The sequence below is a fragment of the Ictidomys tridecemlineatus genome, chromosome 1 (genome assembly GCF_052094955.1).
Source record: "Ictidomys tridecemlineatus isolate mIctTri1 chromosome 1, mIctTri1.hap1, whole genome shotgun sequence".
In the NCBI taxonomy this organism is placed as follows: Eukaryota; Metazoa; Chordata; class Mammalia; order Rodentia; family Sciuridae; genus Ictidomys; species Ictidomys tridecemlineatus.
Genome location: NC_135477.1, coordinates 31716510 through 31737627, shown reverse-complemented (window position 1 = coordinate 31737627; position 21118 = coordinate 31716510). Strand labels below are relative to the sequence as shown.

Genomic DNA, 21118 nt, shown 5'->3' with positions numbered 1-21118 from the left:
GTTAAAAAAGGAAGCCGGGGTTGATGAAGTTGTGGCTTAGTGGTAGAGTGCTTGCCTAGCATGTGTGAGGCACTGGGTTCAATCCTCAGCACCACATAAAAATAATTAACTAAGTAAAGTTAAAAAAACAAGGAAACCAGGCTGGTAATAGAGCTCAGATGTTAGAGTCATTGTCTCACCTGCACAAGGCCTTGACTTCAATCCCAAGACACCCCCCCCATCCACACACACACCAAAGGAAACTAATTGTGGATATTTATAAATATAAATACAATAGTCTTTCACAAAAGAGTTGATATTGCCAAAGAACATCTCAAAAAGTGCTAAGCATCATTAGGGTTTATGAAAGTACAAATTAAAATTTCCATAAGATATAATTATTATAATCTAACAGAATGATCAAAATTTAAAAACACACACAAAATGTTGACCAGAATGTGAAGCAAGTGGCATTGTCAGAAAAAATTATAAGTTGATTCAACCATTTTTACATTTCTCAGGCATAATTTACGGAAAGGGAACATGTATCTAGTTAGCATTTTCTCATAGGTATATACTGAACAGAAATGCAATCCCTTGCAAAAAGAATGATTAGCAGGGCTGGGGATGTGGCTCAAGTGGTAGCACGCTTGCCTGGCATGTGTGGGGCACTGGGTTCGATCCCCAGCACCACATAAAAATAAAAAATAAAGATGTTGTGTCCACCGAAAAACTAAAAATAAGTATTAAAAAATTCTCTCTCTCTTAAAAAAAGAATGAATAGGAATGTATATCTAACTATCTATTATATAGATAGATATACATTCCTATTCATTCATAATATATATATATATATATATATATATATATATATATATATATATATAGTTTAAAATAGCCCCACAGATCATAGTACAACAGATCATTAGTACACAGATCATTTGTACAACCACTGTGGAAATCCATATAGTGTTTTCTCAAAAGGCTAGACATGGAGCAATCATATGACCCAGCTATACCATTTTTCAGTATTTATACTGAAGAATTAAGGTCATAATACTACAGTTATATATGCATACCCATGTTTATAGCAACAAAATTTATAATAGTCAAACTATAGAAAAAGCACAGGTGTTCATCAGTGGATGAATGGATAAAGAAAATGTGGCATTTTATATACATATGTATATGATATGTATATTATATACAATGGACTTTTATTCAGTCATAAAGAAAACTGGAATTATGTCATTTGAAGGAAAGTGGATGGAACTAGAGATCATTATGTGAAGCAGAATGAGTCAAAGTCAGAAGGTTAAAGGTTGTATGTTTTCTTTCCTATGTGGAAGCAAGAGAGGAAAAGGAAAGAAAGATGGGTGCAGATCCCACAGAGACCCAACAGTATGATATTGGTGTAAGAGTAGACAATTGATGTACAGAACAGAAGGCTTAAAATATATAAATACAATCAACTGAGGTTTCACAAAAACAAACAAACAAACAACACAACAAAACAAAACAAAACCCAAAGGCAATTTAATGAAGAAGACAGATTTTTTTCAATAAGGGTGGCTGGAACAACTGGAAATTCACATATGAAAGGGTGAATCTAGATGGAGACCTTAGACCCACCAGGAAGGATAAGTCACCATAGATGGATAGTAACTCTACACATAAGGCACAAAACTGTAAAATCTGGAAAAAATCTAGATGCCCTTGTTCAGAAAATACCTTTTAAAACACAACAGAAACACTGTCCATAAAAGGAGGAACTGTTTAATTACTTTTAATTAATGAGCACTTCTATTTTGCAAAAGATATAACCAAAGAAATGAGAAGACAAGCCATTCATTAGAAGTAACATTTGTAAATGACATCTCTGAGAAAGGACCATTATTCTAAATATACAAAGAACTCTTAAAATCGAATATTATGGAATTGAACAACCCAAGTAGAATTGGGCACAACCATCTGAAGGACATCTGAACGAAGATGACATTCAAAGGCAAATAAGCACATAAAAAATGCTTAAATATCATACACCATCCCCTGATACAAACTGAAAACAAGATGAGACTCCACATAGATAGAATGGCTAAAACCAAACCACTGATCAAACTAAAAAGTTGGCAAGGATTTGGTTTAATGGGGACTATTAATCATTGTTGGTGTGTTTTAGTTAACTTTTGTGTCACTGTGACCAAAATAGCTGACATGAACAAATTGGAAGAGGGAAAGTTCATTTGGGGCTCACAATTTTGGATGTCCCAGTCCATCGATGGCTGACTGCATTACTTTGAGTCTTGCCAAGGCAGCACATGATGGGGGAAGGGTCCAATGGAGGAAAGTTGCTCAGCTCATGATTCCAGGGCACATCACCAGTGACCCACCTCCTCCAGCCATGGTGATGAGACTTTGAAAGACATTTTAGTAGTCACATCTACCATGTGATCCAGCACTTGTGCTCTCTGTAATTATCCAAATGAATTGAAGACTTGGGTTCTCACAACAATCTGCAAATGTGTGTATAAAGCATTTTGATTCATCACTGACAAAAAGCAGAAGTCAGCAAGAAGTCTTTCAATAGATTGATGTACAAACAAATGGTTGTAAATTTACAATACAATCTTATTTGTGTTAAAGTGAAATGAATTCTGAAAGCATGAAAAAACCCATGAAGGATTCTTTGCATATTAGTAATTGAAAGAATCCAAACAAAAAAGGCTGCATATTGTATGATTCCAAATATGTAACATTCTGGAAAATGCCACATTATGGTAAGACTGAAATGACCATTTGTTGCCAAGAGCTTGTAGGCTAGGAAGGGATGAATAGAGAGAGCAAAGAGGACTTTTAGGACAGTGAATGTAATCTGCATGACAGTACACTAGTGGTTACATATTAGTGTACATTAGTCAAACCCCACAGAATGTGCAGGACAAAGAGTCAACCCTATGTAGTCTATGATCTGTGAGTGTCCATGTTGGTTTGATTATATCTAATGAACCACCCTCCTGAGGCTCCCTAATTGTGGGAGGAGCTGTGAGTGGATGTGAGCAGGGTGTGCCTAGGAACTTTACATTTAGGTTTGCTGTTACTAAACTTCTTTAGAAGTTAAATTTTGTTAATTAAAAAGAACGACATTCTAATCCACAATTCTGGCAAATTTGAGGTTTGTATACTATGAATCCTGAGGGCTTCCTGCTGATACCCTCCTGAGTATTTGGACTGGGATGAAAATTCTGTGCCATGGGAAGTAGGAAATCACTGGGGAGCTGGATTCTGAGAGAAGATCTTGCACTGCTGCATTAGTGACACTTCATCTCACTTGGTCACTGATTGTTCCTCATTGCTTAAAAGTAACATTCACACTCTTGATCTCAGAAAACTCTTGTATCTTTTAATTATTTTGTATTCTTTCATCTATCAAAGGAAAGGGCCAGACAGTATTGTCAGGCCAACAGGAGAAGAAGGGGTGATCAGGGACACACACCTCTTAGGAATAAAGTGATTCCTGGGACAAAAGCAACTGAGGTGATTTTTACCCAAAATAAGTCTATCAGATTCTGTTTAGAGTTTAGAGCTCTGGGAGTCAAGCAACAGACTACTACTTGTTTTGCCTTGCAGGTAGTCATGCCCTGCCATGACTTGGGATCACGCCATGTTCTGCAGGTTATAAAACCGAACTGTTTTGATCCCTATTTAGTCAATCATTTGTATAATTATTAACAAAATTCATGTTTACTTTGAAAGTCAGTGATTATGACGAATCATGAAATACTGAACCTTGATGCACAATCAGGAAATGTTGGTGAACACAGTAGAAGTGAATGTCTTTTTCCTTTTTGCTCTTTGATTAACATATTGGTGATCCATCTTAATGGGTTTCATTGTGATATTTCCATGCACACATTCAGGGTGTGTTGACTAAATGCGGTTTGTTCTTATCAACCCTTCTCCTATTCATTTGGCAGCCTCTATTAACTATGATCCTACTTTCCAGTCAATTTTCTTTAGCTTCCACACATGAGAAAACATGCAGTCCTTATCTTTCTGTGTCCAGTTATTTCACTGATCAAATGTCTTCCCTCCTTCCATCTATTGTGCTGCAAAGGACACTATTTCATTCTGTTTTATGTCTGGATAATATTAGAATGTGTATCTATGCCATATTTTCCTTATCTGTTATCTGACAGTGGGCGTCTAAATTGATTTCTTATCTTAGCTATTGCAGGTAGTTCCATAATAAACATGGGCATGTGATAAACATCTCTTCATATGCTGATTTCATTTCCTTTTATGTTTACTCACAGGTGAGATATCTACATTTTATAGCAGTAGATTTTTTTTGTTTGTGTTTTGAGAAACCTCTAAACTGTTCTCTATAATGACCTTACTAATTTTAATTTCTACCACCAGTGTATAGGAAGGGAGTTTCTCCTTGTGGGGAAGGGTGCAAGATGCAGGGAAGGTAGTTCCTAGGCTCAAGTCTACCACGAGCAGTCTCTGTGTCCGTGTCCTATCCTGGACACTGCATCTCCAACTGTATGTTTTCAAAACATACAAGTCATGGAATATACTGAATTCCTTAGTCATAGATTCCCAATTGGCCTGAGGGTGTCAATTTAGCATGACGAGTAATTTTCTTGCACAAAATTATTAGCTTAAGTATTTCTCAATCATAGCAGCACATGAAAATATTTGTTCTTTCTTTATTCTACTAGCTGTTAACGGGAAAGCAACATTTGAATCATAATCTTCAGGGTGCTTTCTAGAAAACAAGAAATATCAATAGTTTCTGTTTATTCTGTTATTGGAAGAAAGCCTCCTCGAAAGAGATGAAAGTCCACCCAGCTTACTGTTTGTTTATGTGTCAAAGAGTTACATATTGGATTAGCAGGAGACCATAAAAGTTTGTATAGCAAGGTCACAGTTATCTCAGTAGGAAGAGAAGACTCCAATGGATCCAGTGGTGGCCCTGATTCTTGGTGTCTCCTGTCTGCTTCTCCTCTCAGTCTGGAGACACAGATCAAGGAGGGGGAAGCTCCCTCCTGGGCCCACTCCTCTCCCAATTATTGGAAATATCCTGCAGATAGATGTTAAGGACATCAGGAAATCCTTAAGGCATGTAAGTATGCTTTGTGCTCCTTCAGTGGCTTGTGAAGGCAAGTCAGTTGACTGCTGTTTTTAAAGATAGTATACTTCTGGAGGAATACTCTTTTAACAGATGAAAATACTCCCTGTAAACCTTGATGTCATGTGCCATATTAGCTCCATGTTTTACACAGGATTGCTATGAGTATAGAACTTCTCTGCAGAATCAACAATTATGCCTGAAAGCAAAGAAATAGTGTAAAGATTTCTGCAATAGCCTGAGGTAGGATATAGCAACAGAAATGAAAGAGACACCATGAGTCAGTGTCCAATTGATGATATCAGAATTCTTTGCCTGGGGCTGGGAATGGAGAAGGGTCGAAGAAATGGTTCTTCCAGTGGATGTTCATGTCTTGGTTCTGCCTCTGCAGTGTGCACTTTGTGTAATAGCTGCAGACCCCAACCATGGCTGGGCATTAGGATCAAGCATGCTAACTTAAAAATTCGACTTTCTAGGGTTCACCATAGGGCTATTAGCATCTTCTGCAAAGAGCTTTGTAGGTGATCCTGAGCAGTCTCTTGGGTATTGATTCCAAGGTGGGCAGAGAGATGTGATAAAGTGCTCGAGCATCAAATGTTGATTCAGTGACATTCCAATTTTGTTCTCTTATCTTAGCTCAGAACAGTGGAAATGAATTTGCATTCACTGATCTCATTTTCTTTGTTAATGAAACAGGGCAAATAAGACTGCTGAATGCATTGATGTGAGGATTAATTTTAATCTGTGCTGAAAAACCTTGAAATTGTATGGCACATCAGAAGCCATCCATCAATGGCAGCAATCAATCATTTACATATGAAATGCAGAAATATTTCCATCTCTGTGTGGTAGAATAAAACCATAAAATGATGATGATAATATCAGCCAGAATCTGCATGATGCATGGTTTAGGTAGTGATTTGGTTTGCTAATATTTGCATTTTTCCCCATTTCCAGTTGTCAAAAGTCTATGGCCCTGTGTTCACTCTGTACTTGGGCATGAAGCCCATTGTGGTGTTGCATGGATATGAAGCTGTGAAGGAAGCCCTGGTTGATCATGGGGAGGAATTTGCTGGAAGAGACTCTATCCCAATTATAAAAAGAAGTAAGAAAAACTTTGGTAAGTGCACGTGTGTGTGCGTGTGTGTGTGTGTGTGTGTGTGTGTGTGTGTGTATGTGTGTGTGTGTTGTGCAGTGTTCATTGGGATGAGCAGCGTGAAGAAAAGAGACCAGAAGGGCTCCTGAGGCAGAGCTTGGCCATCCCTGTGGTGTCCCTCATTAGCTTCCCTGCCTTGTTGCGTCTCCCTTCTAATCTCTTTCCTCTACTTGTAGGGATTGCTTTTAGCAATGGAAAGACATGGAAGGAGTTAAGACGCTTCTCTCTCATGACCCTGAGGAATTTTGGGATGGGGAAGAGAAGCATTGAGGACCGTGTTCAAGAGGAAGCCCGCTGCCTTGTGGAGGAGTTGAGGAAAACCAATGGTGGGTGCCTGTTTGTGTCACTGACCTTAACAGAGTGCCCTCTTCTCTAGTGACTTTCTTGGAAGCATTTCAGTTGAGTGAGAGCTCTCATGATGGGCCTTGGTTGTGACACCATGTGGGACAGGGATGGTTTTAAAAAGGGACAGGACATGTTTGTCTATCAGTGTTTCCTGGGTAGTGATGTGCTTTGGCCTGCAGTTGGGGAGTAAAAGTTCTTTTGATCTGTTTCTGTTCTGAATATTTTTATTTTTCTTTCCAATTAGAAATTATGAACTTAGTATGTGAGTGGTTTTTTCTTCAATAGAGTTAAGGAGCAGTGTTTTCCCTTAGTGTAAATGAGGGCAACCTATTCCATATCATGCCAGTAGAAAACCTTGGTGAGTGATGGGGAGGCAGTGACTCCACCACTCCTTCACGGAATCCCAGCTCTTTGCCATCTGCTTTCCTTAAGTTGGACGACACTTGTGTGAGCAGATTCACCAACATGGCTCAGGATTTCTTCCAGGTCCAGGCTGCAGCTTTGGCCAGTCATGGTGTAATGTATGCTTTTAATTGATTAGCTTTATCTCCATAAAATTCTCATCAATTATTTCTCCAATTATTTAATTGATTAGCTTTATCTCCATAAAATTCTCATTATAAATGCAGAATGATTTTTTATAAATAATCACAAACTACATCTTCTTACCCATATTTAGTGTTTTGATTTACATAAATATCTCTTTTCATATATATCTAGAAAGTACACAGACATTTATAAAATGATTTCTTTAACTAGATTTTGAGTATCAGTGTCTCCTTACATAGTCTTTCCTAATAGAATGTTAACTCTGTTTTCAGTTTTCTGTTTGTTTCTTCCCCTGTTCGTTGGATTTGGTGTTAGACATTATGGTCCTTATTTTCCTCCTACTGCCAACTCTACTCACCTGTGAAGTGTCTGTCATCGTGAATGTGATTATTAGCTTGGATACCAAATGACCTTGTTTTCACATTTTCTGTTTGAAATGAAAGGGAAGAAAAGATTAAAAATTCAATTTTACCAGTGCATGAAACACATGTATAGACAATCCAAATTTCCAAGACTCTGCAAGTTACCTTCCACCCCCATGGATGAAAATATCACATTTCAAAAAGCTTAGAGTCCTGCAATATTTAAAATGCTTGCACACAGCATCTAACAGAAACTTTTTCTATTTTTCAAATGCCCTCCTATTTTTTCAAAATGGCTTTGATTCTTGTCTCCCTTATTTAAGGTCCACAGGTATGAATTTTCGAGCTCATACATATAAGTTGGTACCTATTATTTGATCATACAATTTATCTTACAGATTCCCCACAAAAAGGAACACTTCCTATATTTTGACTTCATTTCCTGTAAAATAATATACTTAATATATGAGATGGACAGATTTCAAAATGATTAAAATATACTGTTCTTTTCTTTCTTACTTTTTAAATTGTTGATAGACCTTTATTTTATGTATTTATGTGCAGTTCTGAGAATAGAACCCAGTGCCTCACACATGCTAGGCAGGTACTCTACCACTGAGCCACAGTAAATTCATTTTTTAAATTTTTAAATGAGAAATAATATGTGTCTCTTAGTTTTGCATTTTTGATTGCCTTACCTGGGGTTTATATTTTGAAAAAAAGTTGTTTATTTTAGCAAAGAAATCTAACCCACTTATTGATATTACTTTATCTTCTCAAATATCACACACATTTTGCTTTTCTCATTTTTTCCTCTATATGCCTGAACTCACCCACAATCTCACTTTAGTTCCTCTCCACTGGTTCAACACAGAATTCTTTCTTCCATTCATTAAACATACATACAAAAGTTTCCAGGCCCACAGTATAGCCTCCTTCTCTATCTAATTGCTGTATTTTCCATAGGCTTTATAGACAGATGTGATTATGTTCTGAATACTTGAATTATTATTTTTAAGATGGTCTTTTGCCTTTAAGAATTATCCCTTGGCTGGGCATGGTTGGGCAAGCTTGTAATGGCAGTGACTTGAAAGGCTGAGACAGGATGATGGCTAGTTCAAGGCCAGCCTCAGCAAGTTAGGGAGACCCTAAGAAACTTAGCACGACCCTGTCTAAAAATATAAAAGAAAAAAAGGGTTGGGGACGTAATCCAGTGCAATAGTACCCTTGGGTTCAATACTCAGTCCAGAAAACCCCAAGGGCTAAAGAGGTGTAAGGAAAAGCAGTGGATGTGAACTAAGTATTGTAAACTCCATTTTTTTAATATGTTAGGTTTTCAGGGCCTACTCAGAGTTAGATAAAAGTGATTCTTTGTTCTTTTTGGTACTGAAGATTGAACCTGGGGCACTTTACCAGTGAACCATACCTCCAGCCCCTTTTATGTTTTGTTTTGAAACAAGGTCTTGCTAATTCTTAGGGCCTAGTTAAGTCCTTAGAGCCTCACTAAGTTGCTGAGGCTTGCATCAAACTTGCAATCCTCCTCCCTCATCTTTCAACACCTCTGGAAGTACAGGCATGTTCCATTGCACTTGGAAATTCTTTGTTTTAATGCATGTGAATATTTTGCTGTCAGTTGCTCTGTGTACAATATACTGTTTAAAATGTGTACATCCTATATACCTGTGTTTCTGCTCTGGATACTGGACTTGTTAAGTAGAAAGTTGTCTTTTTTTTAATATTTATTTTTTAGTTTTATGTGGACACACTATCTTTATTTTATCTTTATGTGGTGCTGAGCATCGAACCCAGTGCCTCCTACATTCTAGGCAAACACTCTACCATGGAGCCACAACCTCAGCCCCAGAAAGATAAGTCTTTATCTTCCCAAATAGCAGAATGTGGCAGTATAAAGTGTATAAGTCAAGGCAGTGGATATGAGCTGAGTATACTAAACTCATTTATTTAGGTAGCGAGACTGTCACGGCCAATTTTAAAGATATTTTAAAATCATTTCCAATTCTTTTTTATTGAAATATTTTTATTAATTTTTAATTTTTTTGATAGTTGTCCTTTTAAGTTATACATGATCATAGAATGTATTTTGACTCATTTCCAATTCTTTAGGCTCACCCTGTGATCCCACCTTCATCCTGGGCTGCGCTCCTTGCAATGTGATCTGCTCCATTATTTTCAAGAACCGGTTTGACTACCAAGATCCAGATTTTCTCACCTTGGTGAAAAAGTTAAATGAAAACGTCAGGATTATGAGCTCTGCATGGGCAAAAGTGAGGCCAAGATCCATTCTGCCTTAGAAACACTTTAGTCTTTTTTCTTCAGACACATCCAAAATAGTATATGGTGCTTGAGGTGATGTGATTGCTTGGATTGTACCTTCTTGCCTAGAGCCATGAAGCAAATATCTGGGAAAGGTTTTGAATTCTTTATTTGGCATGCAGGAATATGAAGGTGCATGTATAGAGCTGGGTTTTAGCCCACTCCAGTGAGTGGATATTTCTTTACATATCAAAAGCCTTGTTTTTGTAAGGCTCTTGGTGACTGCCCAAGGGATGACCATGCCACTCCGTGGACATCTAGGACTTTTTGAAAGCTCCCATTGCCAACAAGGCCTGCCCAGCAATCAACACTTGGAGGACTTTCCATCCAAACATGTGGCAGGAATATCTCAATTCAGAAAAAGTATAGTTTCTGGAAGTAAAGAGAATAATAGGGACAATAAAACTTTGAGGAATCACGGAGTGGTGTATGGGTTTTGATGTGCAGCTGCTGTCCTAGCTAAAAAGATCACTGGGTTAGGAGAGACTGCTCCAGAGGACAGTTGAGCTCCATGTATTTTTGGGCCACCTCATTCCACATCTGAAGCTGGTTGACAGAAATAAAAAGCAGGGACTAGTGTTGTGTTCTAAATCAATGTTCCCCATATCCCGTAATGTCTTTTGTTATCTATGAAATTTGAATCACATTAACTCATGCTGTCATATTTCATGTTTTGGGGAAAATTGATGTAGTAGACACGTGAAGTTGTATAAAATTAAGTTTTAGAATTAAGAAGTTTTATAAATTTCAGGAATGATTATCACTTGTGATGCTCTGGTAAGAAAATTCTCCCATAAATCATTCTATAAGAATGATTAAATTATATATTTTTCAGTAACAATGACACCTCAAGATAGACCCAAATTTTATTTACATATAGAGCAATAAGTTCTTAGGAGAGCTGGCAACATGTCACCTATGTGTTAACTAAGTACTTTTTATAAATATATTTTGTTTTCTCTTCTAGGTCTACAATAATTTCCCTGCTCTCATTGATTTTCTGCCAGGGAGTCATCACATTTTATCCAAAAATTCTGATTATATTATAAATTATATTTTGGAGAAAGTGAAAGAACATGAAGAATCCCTGGATGTTAATGATCCTCGAGACTTCATTGACTGTTTCCTAATAAAAATGGCTCAGGTACAGTGTTGCCATCAGCCTAGTTTTTTGATTCCTTGATCATGTTGTGGTTTGCTGAACCCCTTTAAATTTGTAGAAGTGTTACATGATCAGGACAATAATGATTCTGAATCACTTTGATGACCCAGTGTATCATGAATCTCCATGAAGCATCATGGAAAACATGCAATTATTAAATAATTAGAATATGCTGACTCTATTCTTTAGATAAAAATCTACGTGAGGAGAAAGAATGCACACCTAGGTTTTTGAGAGTGTTAATAAATACACAAATTGTCAGTTAGACTGACTCAAAGAAAGAAGAGATGACACAAACTAATAATAAAACAAAAGGAAGGATGTGGCTGCCGAAGAGACAATTTCCAATCAAGTTAGAACATATAAAATACCATGCCATGACATGAGGATGGAGTTCATCACTGCACAGCTTTGAGGACATGGAAAGGAGCAGCTTACCCCAGGTACACCACCTGCATGTCCTGTGGACTGAAGCAGACCTTGACATGTGCAGCGTGGACAGCAGAGCAAATTGCAGATGGGTTGAGTCTTGTAGGTGGTGGTGTGGGCAAGAGTAGCTGCAGAGACGAGAGAGGCCTTGTTGAATGCAGCTTTAAATGAAGTCACATAGAACACAGAGTTAGAGATGGTGTCTGTCAGGGACCCTGAAAGCAGGAATGGGTTGTCACTGCAGCATCAGTTAAAAGGTTATTTATTCCCATTGAATTTCCTTGGCACCCTGATCAGTTGTCTATAAATGTGAGGCTTTGTATGTGGACTCTCATGCTGCTCCATGTTGGGTATGTCCACCCTATGCCAGGAGGTTCACCATCCTGACGTCCTGTCCTCTTCGGTGTTCCTGTGTTTCATCTTTTGCAATAGGAAAGTGAGTTCTCCAACTGTGTTGTTGGTGTTCAGGACTTTTAGGCAATTCTAGGTCCCTTGAATTTCCATATCAATTTCAAGATGAGATAGTCAGTTTCAGCAAAAACCAGTGTGGAATTCTGACATGAATTGCAATAAATTTGTGTTTCATCATTGTCATTTAGAAAATTGAGATGAAATTCACATACCATACAGTGAACCTTCTTGAAGTTAACTTTATTGGTATTTATAGCATTTACTGTGTTCTGTGATTGTATATGTCTCCAGTTTCAAAAACTATTCATTTTTTCTCAAAAGTATATGTACCATGAAATGAACACACCCCTCTTCCACACCCCTGTACTCTGATTTCTGTCTGCATGGATGTGCCTATCGTGGATAAATAATGAAAGACCTTGTGGCAATGCAACCTTTTGTTTCTGGCTTTTTTTTATTCTATATAATGCATTGGAGACTCATCTAAGTTGTAGCAAGTATCACCATTTTGCTCTTTTGTATGGCTGAGTGCTTATCTTTTTTATTGGTGTGCATACTATGGTTTAAAATTTTTGATAGAATTCACCAGTATATCACACAAATCCACCTTTCTTTTGGGGGGAGTTTGATTACAAACTGTCTATGTTAAGTTGTTGCACTTGATCACGTTTTGCATACTGACCTTGAATCAGTGTCTGTAATTTGTGTTTCTATTAAATTTTCCTGTTGTTCAGATTTCTTATTTGCTGTTGTACAGTAATTTAATGTAATCTCTTGTTGCCATTTTTATTTGTGTAAAATCAGTAGTTTCCTGCTGTCATGTCTGAATTTAGTGGTTGGTGTCTTCTCTTTATTTGTGCTTAGTCCATCTAATGATTTGGGACATTTGCCTACAGTTTCTGAGAAGCAGTATTTGGTTTGAGTGAGTGTTCAGCTGTTTTCCGACTCTGTTTTTCATTTCTTTTTTTTTCTCCTCTCACAATCACATTGCCTTTCTAAGAGGTAATGAAGCTGTGTTTTACGTTTCTGTGGGCTTTGCATTCAGCCTGCTCTTATCTTCCTAGTCCCAGGTTGAGCTCTTGTCTTCCCTTTCATTGTAAGTTCTGCCCCTCTAAGTTTCCCACTAAGAATTGTTTTTTTGCTTCCCTCAGCTTTTTGTTGTATTGTATTTTGTTTCCTTTACGTCTCAGTCCTATCTAGTTTTCCTAGTGATTCCCTCCTTAACTCATTAGTTGTAGAAGAGCATATTGTGTAATGGAAGATTTCCCTTCTCTCCTTGAATTCTAGTTGCATTCCATTATGATCAGGGAAGATCCTTTCTATGATTTTGTGTTTTTAAAATTTATCGAGGATTGTGTATGTCCCACCACCTGGAGTGTCCCGGAGAATAGAAAGGTTTATGTTCTCTTGAGAAGAATGCATATTCTTTTTTTTAATTTATTTTTTTATTGGTTGTTCACAACATTACAGAGCTCTTGACATATCATATTTCATACATTAAATTGAAGTGGGTTATGAACTCCCAATTTTACCCCAAATGCAGATTGCAGAATCACGTCGGTTACACATCCACAATTTTACATAATGCCCTATTAGTAACTGTTGTATTCTGCTACTTTTCCTATCCCCTACTATCCTCTCTCCCCTCCCCTCCCATCTTCTCTCTCTACCCCACCTACTGAAATTCATTTCTCTCCTTGTTTATTTTCCTATTCCCTTCACAACCTCTTATGTGTAATTTTGTATAGCAATGAGGGTCGCCCTTCATTTCCATGCAATTTCCCTTTTCTCTCCCTTTCCCTCCAATCTCATGTCTCTGTTTAAAGTTAATCTTTTCTTCCTGCTCTTTCTCCATACTCTGTTCATAGTTGCTCTCATTATATCAAAGAAGACATTTGGTATTTGTTTTTTAGGGATTGGCTATCTTCACTAAGCATAATCTGCTCTAGTGCCATCCATTTCCCTGCTAATTCCATGATTTTGTTGTTTTTTAGTGCTGCGTAATATTCCATGGTGTATAAATGCCACATTTTTTTTATCCATTCATCTATTGAAGGGCATCTGGGTTGGTTCCACAGTCTAGCTATTGTGAATTGTGCTGCTATGAACGTCGATGTGGCAGTGTCCCTGTAGCATGCTCTTTTAAGGTCTTCAGGGAATAGTCCGAGAAGGGCAATAGCAGGGTCAAATGGTGGTTCCATTCCCAGCTTTCCCAGGAATCTCCATACTGCTTTCCAAATTGGCCACACCAATTTGCAGTCCCACCAGCAATGTACAAGTGTACCCTTTCTCCATATCCTTGCCAGCACTTGCTGTTTGACTTCCTAGTGGCTGCTATGAACATCGATGTGGCAGTGTCCCTGTAGCATGCTCTTTTAAGGTCTTCAGGGAATAGTCCGAGAAGGGCAATAGCAGGGTCAAATGGTGGTTCCATTCCCAGCTTTCCCAGGAATCTCCATACTGCTTTCCAAATTGGCCACACCAATTTGCAGTCCCACCAGCAATGTACAAGTGTACCCTTTCTCCATATCCTTGCCAGCACTTGCTGTTTGACTTCCTAGTGGCTGCCAATCTTACTGGAGTGAGATGGTATCTTAGGGTGGTTTTGATTTGCATTTCTCTGACTGCTAGAGATGGTGAGCATTTTTTCATGTACTTGTTGATTGATTGTATGTCCTCCTCTGAGAAGTGTCTGTTCAGGTGCTTGGCCCATTTGTTGATTGGGTTATTTGTTTTCATATTGTTTAATTTTTTGAGTTCTTTGTATACTTTGGATATTAGGGCTCTATCTGAAGTGTGAGGAGTAAAAATTTGTTCCCAGGATGTAGGCTCCCTATTTACCTCTCTTATTGTTTCTCTTGCTGAGAAAAAAAACTTTTTAGTTTAAGTAAGTCCCATTTGTTGATTCTTGTTATTAACTCTTGTGCTCTGGGTGTCCTATTAAGGAATTTGCGGCCCGACCCCACAATATGTAGATCGGAGCCAACTTTTTCTTCTATCAGATGCAGGATCTCTGATTTGATATCAAGCTCCTTGATCCATTTAACTTTTGTGCATGGCGAGAGAAAGGGATTCAGTTTCATTTTGTTGCATATGGATTTTCAGTTTTCCCAACACCATTTGTTGAAGATGCTATCCTTTCTCCATTGTATGCTTTTAGCCCCTTTATCAAATATAAGATAGTTGTAACTTTGTGGATTAGTCTCTGTGTCCTCTATTCTATACCACTGGTCCACCCGCCTGTTTTGGTACCAGTACCATGCTGTTTTTGTCACTATTGCTCTGTAATATAGTTTGAAATCAGGTATCGCTATACCACCTGATTCATTCTTCCTGCTTAGAATTGCTTTTGCTATTCTGGGTCTTTTATTTTTCCATATGAATTAAATGATTGCTTTATCTATTTCTACAAGAAATGCCGTTGGGATTTTGATTGGCATTGCATTAAACCTATAGAGAACTTTTGGTAATATCGCCATTTTGATAATATTAGTTCTGCCTATCCATGAACAGGGTATATTTTTCCATCTTCTAAGATCTTCTACTTCTCTCTTTAGGGTTCTGTAGTTTTCATTGTATAAATCTTTCACCTGTTTTGTTAGGTTAATTCCCAAGTATTTTATTTTTTTGAGGGTATTGTGAATGGAGTGTTTTTCCTCATTTCCGTTTCAGAAGTTTTGTCGCTGATATACAGAAATGCCTTTCATTTATGCGTGTTGATTTTATATCCTGCCACTTTGCTGAATTCATTTATTAGCTCTAATAGTTTCTTTGTAGACCCTTTTGGGTCTTCTAGGTATAGAATCATGTCATCTGCAAATAGTGATAATTTAAGTTCTTCTTTTCCTATTTTTATGCCTTTAATGTCTTTTGACTGTCTAATTGCTCTGGCTAGTATTTCAAGGACTATATTAAATAGAAGTGGTGAGACAGGGCATTCCTGTCTTGTTCCAGATTTTAGAGGGAATGCCTTCAACTTTTCTCCATTCAGAATGATGCTAGCCTGAGGCTTAGCATAGATAGCTTTTATAATGTCAAGGTAAGTTCCTGTTATCCCTAGTTTTTCTAATGTTTTAAACATAAAGGGATGCTGTACGTTGTCGAGTGCTTTCTCTGCGTCTATCGAGATAATCATATGGTTCTTATCTTTAAGTCTATTGATGTGGTGAATAACATTTATTGATTTCCTTATATTGAACCATCCTTGCATCCCAGGGATGAATCCAACTTGATCATGGTGCACAATTTTTTTGATGTGTTTTTGTATTCAATTTGCCAGAATTTTATTGAGGATTTTTGCATCTAGGTTCATTAGAGATATTGGTCTGGTAGTTTTCTTTCTTTGAGGTGTCTTTGTCTGGTTTTGGAATCAGGGTGATGTTGGCCTCATAGAATGAATTTGGAAGAGTTCCCTCTTTTTCTATTTCCTGAAATAACTTGAAAAGTATTGGTATTAATTCTTCTTTAAATGTTTTGTAAAACTCCGCTGTATACCCATCTGGTCCTGGGCTTTTCTTGGTTGGTAGTCTTTTGATTGCTTCTTCAATTTTATCCATTGATATTGGTCTGTTCAAATTGTGTGTATCCATCTGACTCAGTCTGAGCAAATCATATGACCTAAGGAATTTATCGATGTCTTCACTATCTTCTATTTTATTGGAATATAGGTTTTCAAAATAATTTCTAATTGTCTTCTGTATTTCTGTAGCATCTGTTGTGATATTGCCTTTTTCATCCTGTGTTTTAGGAATTTGAGTTCTCTCTCTTCTTCTCTTTGTTAGCATGGCTAAAGGTCTGTCGATCTTATTTATTTTTTCGAAGAACCAACTTTTAGTTTTGTTAATTTTTTCAATAGTTTCTTTTGTTTCAATTTCATTGATTTCCGCTCTGATTTTAGTTATTTCTTGCCTTCAGCTACATTTGTTGTTGTTTTGCTCTTCCTTTTCTAGGGCTTTGAGATGAAGTGTGAGCTCATTTATTTGTTGGTTTTTTCTTTTTTTGAGGAATGACCTCCAGGCGATGAATTTCTCTCTTAAAACTGCTTTCATTGTGTCCCATAGATTCCGATAGGTTGTGTCTGTATTTTCATTTATCTCTAAGAATTTTTTAATTTCCTCCTTTATGTCTTCTGTAACCCATTGATCATTCAGTAACACATTGTTCATTTTCCATGTGATATAGGATTTTTCCTTCCTTCTTTTATCATTGATTTCCAGTTTCATTCCATTATGATCAGATAAAATGCATGGTATTATCTCCACCCCTTTATATTTACTGAGGGTTGCCCTATGGCAAAATATATGGTCTATTTTTGAGAAGGATCCATGTGCTGCTGAGAAAAAAGTATATCCATTTGATGATGGTTGATATATTCTATATATGTCAGTTAAGTATAGGTTATTGATTGTGGTATTGAGTTCTATAGTTTCTTTATTCAACTTTTGTTTGGAGGATCTGTCCAATGGTGAGAGAGGTGTGTTGAAGTCACCCATAATTATTGTGTTGTGGTCTATTTGATTCTTGAACTTGAGGAGAATCTGTTTTATGAATGTCACGGCACCATTATTTGGTGCATAAATATTGATAATTGTTATGTCTTGTTGGTGAATGGTTCCTTTTAACAGTGTATAATGTCCTTTCTCATCCCTTTTGATTAACTTAGTCTTGAAGTCGATTTTATTAGATATGAGGATGGCCACTCCTGCTTGCTTACGAGGACCATGTGCATGGTATATTTTTTCCCATCCTTTCACCTTCAGCCTGTGTATGTCTTTTCCAATCAGATGTGTCTCCTGGAGGCAGCATATTGTTGGATTTGTTTTTTTAATCCATGATACCAGCCTATATCGCGTTATTGGAGAGTTTAAGCCATTAACATTCAGAGTTACTATTGATATATGGTTTGTACTTCCAGCCATGTTTGATTATTTATCCTTTTTTAAAACAATTTTGTTTGTTTATCCATGATTATCTTTCCCCTCTCCCTCTGTCTTCACCGAGGCACTTCCCACCGATGGTTTTGGTTATTGTTTTTCATTTCTTCCTCGTGTAGTGTTTTGCTCAAGATGCTTTGCAATGCTGGTTTTTTGGCTGCATATTCTTTTAACTTTTGTTTATCATGAAAGATTTTTATTTCGTTGTCATACCTGAAGCTTAATTTTGCTGGATACAGAATTCTTGGTTGGCATCCATTGTCTTTCAGTGTTTGAAATACATTGTTCCGTGACCTTCTTGCTTTCAGCGTCTATGATGAAAAATCCGTTGTTAACCTTATTGGTTTACCCCTGAATGTAATCTGCCTCCTTTCTCTTGTAGCTTTTAATATTTTCTCTTTGTTCTGTATATTGGATATCTTCATAACAATGTGTCTTGGCGTTGGTCTACTGTGATTTTGTGTGCTCGGTGTCCTGTATGCATCTTCAATTTGTATATCTGTTTCCTTTTTTATTTCTTGAAAGTTTTCTGTAATTATTTCATTCAGCAGGTTACTCATTCCCTTGGTTTGAATCTCTGTACCTTCTTCTATCCCGATGACTCGTAAGTTTGGTTTTTTTATGTTATCCCATAACTCTTGGATGTTTTTCTCGTGATTTTTTACCAGCCTTTCTGAGTTGGCTAGACTCTTTTCAAGATGATATATTTTGTCTTCATTATCTGACGTTCTGGCTTCTACTTGCTCCACTCTGTTAGTGATACTCTCAATTGAGTTTGTAATTTGGTTTATCGTTTCCTTCATTTCTAGAATTATTGTTTGATTATATTTTATAATCTCTATCTCCTGATAAAGATACTTAACTTCTTCTTTTATCTGTTTACGTAATTCATTCTCAATGTGTTCTTTTGCTGCTTGAATTTGCTGTCTCCTATCCTCTTTAAGGTTCCATTCCATCTGTCTAAGGTGTTCCTTGAGTTCTTTATATGACTATTTTCTGATGACTCTAGGTCCTCCTGAATATTTAGGCTGTCCTGTATTGTTTGTACTCCTTTTCTTCCTTGCTTTTTGAAGCTGCTCATGTTACTTCTTGTTCTGTTTGACTGCTGAGTTACTGTTTACTCCTATAAATTAATTTGATGCTTTGGAGGAAAGGTATTAGAAGGGAAGGGAAGAAGTCTCTAAATAGAATGAGAGTAAGCAGGTAGAATCCAAGGAAGGGGGAATAAGAAAATTGAAATGACAAAAGAAGAAAAAAATAGGAAGTAAAAAAAGAATAAAAATAAAAAAAAATAAAAAAATTAAAATTAGAAGAAACAAAATTGAAAAAAAATTAAAAAACAACAGGAAAGAAAAATGAAAATGAAAGAAAAAAACCAAATCAAAAAAAAGAGGAAAAAGAAAAAAACCTAATAAATGCAATCTTAGAGTTTGATTAACTTCTCTTCCAGTAGGTGGTGCTGTGCCCACCAGGCCAAGTTTCTCCTGTCAATACGCAGGAACCAATCACTGTGCAGCAGCTCCTCCTCCCAGCCTGGGCGAGTCTCCAATCCTGAGTGCCTAGGGCCTCCTCTTGTGTCTAGTCACTTTCCCACTTTTCCTCTAGGCAGGCCCCTCTCACAGGTGCCGCTCACTACAATACTGGCTCCACGCCAGGTCTGCTGCTCCCGGGAGCCCTGTTTTCATGAACGACTGGGCACACTCTCCCTGTTTGCCATTCCCTCAGACCCTAAGTATGTAGAGCTTGGGGCTGAGAATCCTCAATGAATTTTACTTGCGCTCCGGTAGCCATGCCCCCAGTAGCTGGTGCAAGAGACCTCAGCTGTCAGCACTGGTGGGAGCGGTAGCCGGGAGTTCCGAGCCGCGGGGCCCACGCCATGTCTGCTTCCCTCGGTCTGGCTATCTCGCTCACAGGAGAGCTGGGAGGGGCCCTTAAGGTTTCTGTGCGATGTGTGGAGAGGGAAGGCTAGGGGATTACACACCTGTAGCCTCAGGTTTCAATGAAGTTATCTCCTCCGCCGCAGTCTGGTGACGTCAGTTCTCTGCCATGGTGGTATCTCTTGTAAATGGCGACAGTTCGTTTCCCTTTGCTGGGTGACCAATGCAACGGGTGGGTCCTGACTGTCTCTCCCAAGCCCCGTTTCAAACCTGTGGCCACTACCTATGAAGGCTCGGATGGCATTTACCTCCATAGGATCAGAAGGGCTGACCAGTTGTTTCAGCTGGATGGATTAGTGCTGAGTCACAGCTGTTTGTCTGCGGGAAGCAGGTGAATGGGAGCTTGAATTCAGCCGATCCGGGCTCAGTGTGTGTTGTGAGAGGCCCAGACTGATCACCCCAGATCCATGTCAGCTCAGCATTGCCTAGTCATCCTGAGCAAACAGAATTTAGATTGTTTACGACTCCCTATGCCCGCACAGTTGAAGAGGTCAGAGAATTGATCTCTCCACGCCGGCCGCCATGTTGGAAAGAATGCATATTCTTCTAGTTTCTCATCATTTGTCAATGTTTACCTCATACATGTTGAGCCCTATTGATGGATAGATATGCATGTGCACAATAGCATGACATATTTATGATAATGTCTTAACTGATAAACATTTTTCTATTGACACTTTTAAATTTCCTCTCTTTTTCTTTGTTTTAATTTTTTTTCTTATTATTTACCATGTGGCTTTCTCTTAACATGGTCAATGCTAATGGTCCAGGTTGAGTTGATTCTAAGCTTCAAATTGCATAGAGATAGTCTACTCCCATGCAAACTCATCTCTTTTTTGTTGTTGTTATTAGTCACAATCTATATCTTTAAATAGGTTCCCAATGTAAAAAAGGTGTTTTTTTTTTGCATATTTCTTTATTGTAGTAACTCAAAGAGCTACATAGAAATAAAAGAGTATCAGAGCATATTTTTTATTAAACCATGTAGTTATTATTAATAATGATAATTATTTCTTAATATGGCCTTGGTTTATTATATAGTGCTCTTTTGCTTTTTATTTTCTCCCATATTTTATTGTTGCATAATGTTGTATTTAATGGTGGGATTCATTTTTTCATATATGCACATGCACACATTATAACATTATGATTTGGCCAATAACATTCCCCAGTATTTCCTCTTTTCCTCCCCTCTTCCCTCCCCATGATCACTTTCCTTTACTATACTGATATCCCTTCCATTTTCATGACATCTCACCACAACATGTTTTCCTTTTTCCCATGTAGCTTTCACATATGACTGAAAATACATGACACTCAATTCTCTGATGCTGTATATGAGAATAGCAATATCTGCATGTTTTCAGGCTCCATTTGCATGGTATTT

General features: G+C 37.6%; 1 protein-coding gene across 2 annotated transcripts in view; it reads left to right on the top strand.

Annotated features, from left to right (window-relative positions):
* Positions 1 to 4892: 4892 nt before the first annotated feature.
* Positions 4893 to 21118, top strand: part of LOC101962880 (cytochrome P450 2C5) — a 28439-nt gene continuing 12213 nt past the window's right edge. Inside the window, exons 1-5 of one of the 2 annotated variants that reach the window (XM_078037781.1) lie at positions 4893 to 5107; positions 6071 to 6218; positions 6446 to 6595; positions 9650 to 9810; positions 10827 to 11003. In XM_078037781.1, the coding sequence (XP_077893907.1) occupies positions 4940 to 5107; positions 6071 to 6218; positions 6446 to 6595; positions 9650 to 9810; positions 10827 to 11003 (804 nt within the window). In that variant the 5' untranslated portion in view covers positions 4893 to 4939. Of the gene's footprint in view, positions 5108 to 6070; positions 6234 to 6445; positions 6596 to 9649; positions 9811 to 10826; positions 11004 to 21118 lie in introns of both variants that reach the window. The other variant, XM_078037777.1, reaches the window with a different exon arrangement.